This window comes from Temnothorax curvispinosus, unplaced genomic scaffold (assembly GCF_003070985.1).
Source record: "Temnothorax curvispinosus isolate PA1 unplaced genomic scaffold, ASM307098v1 QBEX01007178.1, whole genome shotgun sequence".
NCBI lineage: Eukaryota > Metazoa > Arthropoda > Insecta > Hymenoptera > Formicidae > Temnothorax > Temnothorax curvispinosus.
The window spans coordinates 1-2,327 of NW_020216958.1; the positions used below are offsets into that span (position 1 = coordinate 1).

The 2,327-nt window shown below is 54.4% G+C and overlaps 1 protein-coding gene across 1 annotated transcript; it reads left to right on the forward strand.

Annotated features, from left to right (window-relative positions):
• Positions 1 to 279: 279 nt before the first annotated feature.
• Positions 280 to 921, forward strand: LOC112456791. Its single transcript, XM_025019546.1, has one exon. The coding sequence runs from the start codon at positions 280 to 282 to the stop codon at positions 919 to 921; it is 642 nt and encodes a 213-aa protein (XP_024875314.1).
• The last annotated feature ends 1,406 nt before the right edge of the window (positions 922 to 2,327 follow it).

Below are 2,327 nucleotides of genomic sequence, written 5' to 3' on the forward strand. Positions count from 1 at the left end.
CGTCAGGCCAAACCCTTCTCAATCGCCGGGGTCGACTACGCGGGCCCTTTCTTCGTATATAATCGTCGCGCTCGCGGGGCAACGCCGTTCAAGGCGTACGTGTGCATTTTCGTTTGCTTTACCACAAAGGCGGTTCATTTGGAACTTGCTTTTTCCTTATCTACAGACTCGTTTTTGTCGGCTCTGAAGCGTTTCATCGCTAGGCGCGGTCGCTGCTCGCGGATCTACAGCGACTGCGGCACCAATTTCGTGGGGGCTCAGCGTGAGCTCGTCAGCTGCATGGAGGCGGCCTCAGGGCGAGAACAAATCCAGTGGTCCTTTAACGCCCCTTCCGCGCCACACTTTGGTGGCCTCTGGGAAGCGGGGGTTAAGGCGACAAAAACCCACTTGAAACACGTGGTGGGAGCGCAGATCATCACGGTGGAGGAATTCAGTACCTTCCTAGCACAGGTAGAATCCATCCTGAATTCCCGACCTTTGTGCCCCACCAGCTCGGATCCCCACGACCTCGGGGTGCTCTCCCCGGGGCACTTTATCACATTAGAGCCGCTCGTAGCGGTTCCCTATCCCGACCTAGACCCGGTGCCGATAGGCAGACTCGATCGATGGCAGCTGGTGCAGCACATGCACCAACAGTTCTGGAAACGGTGGCATGAAGAATATTTACACACCCTCCAGCAACGACCAAAGTGGCAAAAGCCGGCTGACGCGATATCAAAGGGCACGTTGGTCCTTCTAAAAACCGAAAACGCCCCTCCTCTGGCGTGGAGACGAGGGCGCGTCGAGGAATTGCATCCGGGTCGTGACGGGGTCGCCCGGGTCGCTACGGTGAGGACGGCGGATGGCCTCCTTAGTCGCCCTCTGGTGAAGCTGTGCCCTCTGCCGACGGACGGCTCACCGGAGGGACTCGCTCAAACATAGAAAATACGGTGTATTTTGGTGGGCGGTAATGTTTGGCGCACCGCCGTGTATCATAGTGTAAATAGTAGCTAGTTATAGGATCGATTTCGCGTTGTCGCTTCACATTGTTAATTGTACGGTTCTTGTATGGATTAGTTATACCGGGTTGAATTATCGCGCCTATTAGCGAAACGTCGGTGGATCGCGATTGGTACACTTGTCGATATTCGCGCGACTCACCCGACTCGTGCTGCCCGCCCGCGGGTGGCATCCCCCATTATGAGAAGAATTCGGTACTCGCTCGCGCCGTACTTCGCAGGTGCGCGAGCCGGAGAACGGAAGGGGGGACTCCTCGTCAAACAGTCGGAGAGGACACACCTCTCCGCAGAACTTTTCGTCAAGCCGCCGTGCGGCACACACACACATATTCGCAAGACAGCCGTCTTACGGCAAACACATTTTTGGCCAGCCGTCTTACGGCAGGGACTCATCAGTCGAACGTCGTGAAGCTCACACGTTACCGTTTTCGCGTGCGCGAACTCGGAGTGCTCGGTCGCCCATCGCAGACCACGAAGACCTAATCGCTTGCTATCCTGCCTATCTGTGCCTGCTTGCTATACCTGCCTGCCCGCTTGCTATGCCGGACTGTTGCATGCTCTCGCCTTGCACGCCAGAGATCTCGCCAACGGGAAGACGACGTCAACACCCAGGAGGCGCCGGGCAACGACACGGTGAGTCGCCACGCATCTCTTTTGATATTCGCTTGCTTGTTTCGCTTTATTCGCTTTCGCGAGGGCACGGGCCCTCTGGTCCTTCGAGAAATTTTGTTGACCAATCGCAAATCCGGGGAGCGCCTCATACCCCCCCGTGCATTGGTCCTTCGAGCCGGATTTCGCGTTAGAAGATTACCGCCGACCTTTCGCTCACGTCGCATTATTCATTAACTTGTTAATTTTCGCACATTCTTGTAATCGCGCATCGCGATAACACGTGGCGCGTGGTAGTCTCTCGCGATATCTTTCGTTCGCAACTCCTTGTGACGAGAATATTTGCGTCAACTTCTCTTGTCGTAACCATGCCATTGCTGTTATCTGCCTTTGTCGTGGATACGCGTAATTGTTTGTTCTTATAGTCGCGAGATGCAATAACGCGCGGCGTGTTAATAATCTTTAGTCTCGCGCGATATCTCTCGTTCGCAATTCTTAATTCGCAGCGAGAATACTCGCGTGAACATCTCGCTCGTCGTAACACGTTCCGCCGCTGTTATTCGCATTTAACGCGAATTGCAATAACGCGTGGCGTGTTAATAATCTAAGTAATTCGCGACGAGAATATTAGCGTGAATCCACGATCTCGCGCAATATCTCTCGCTCGCAATTCTCTCGCTCGTTGTAACACGTTCCATCGCCGTTATTTGTACTAATCGT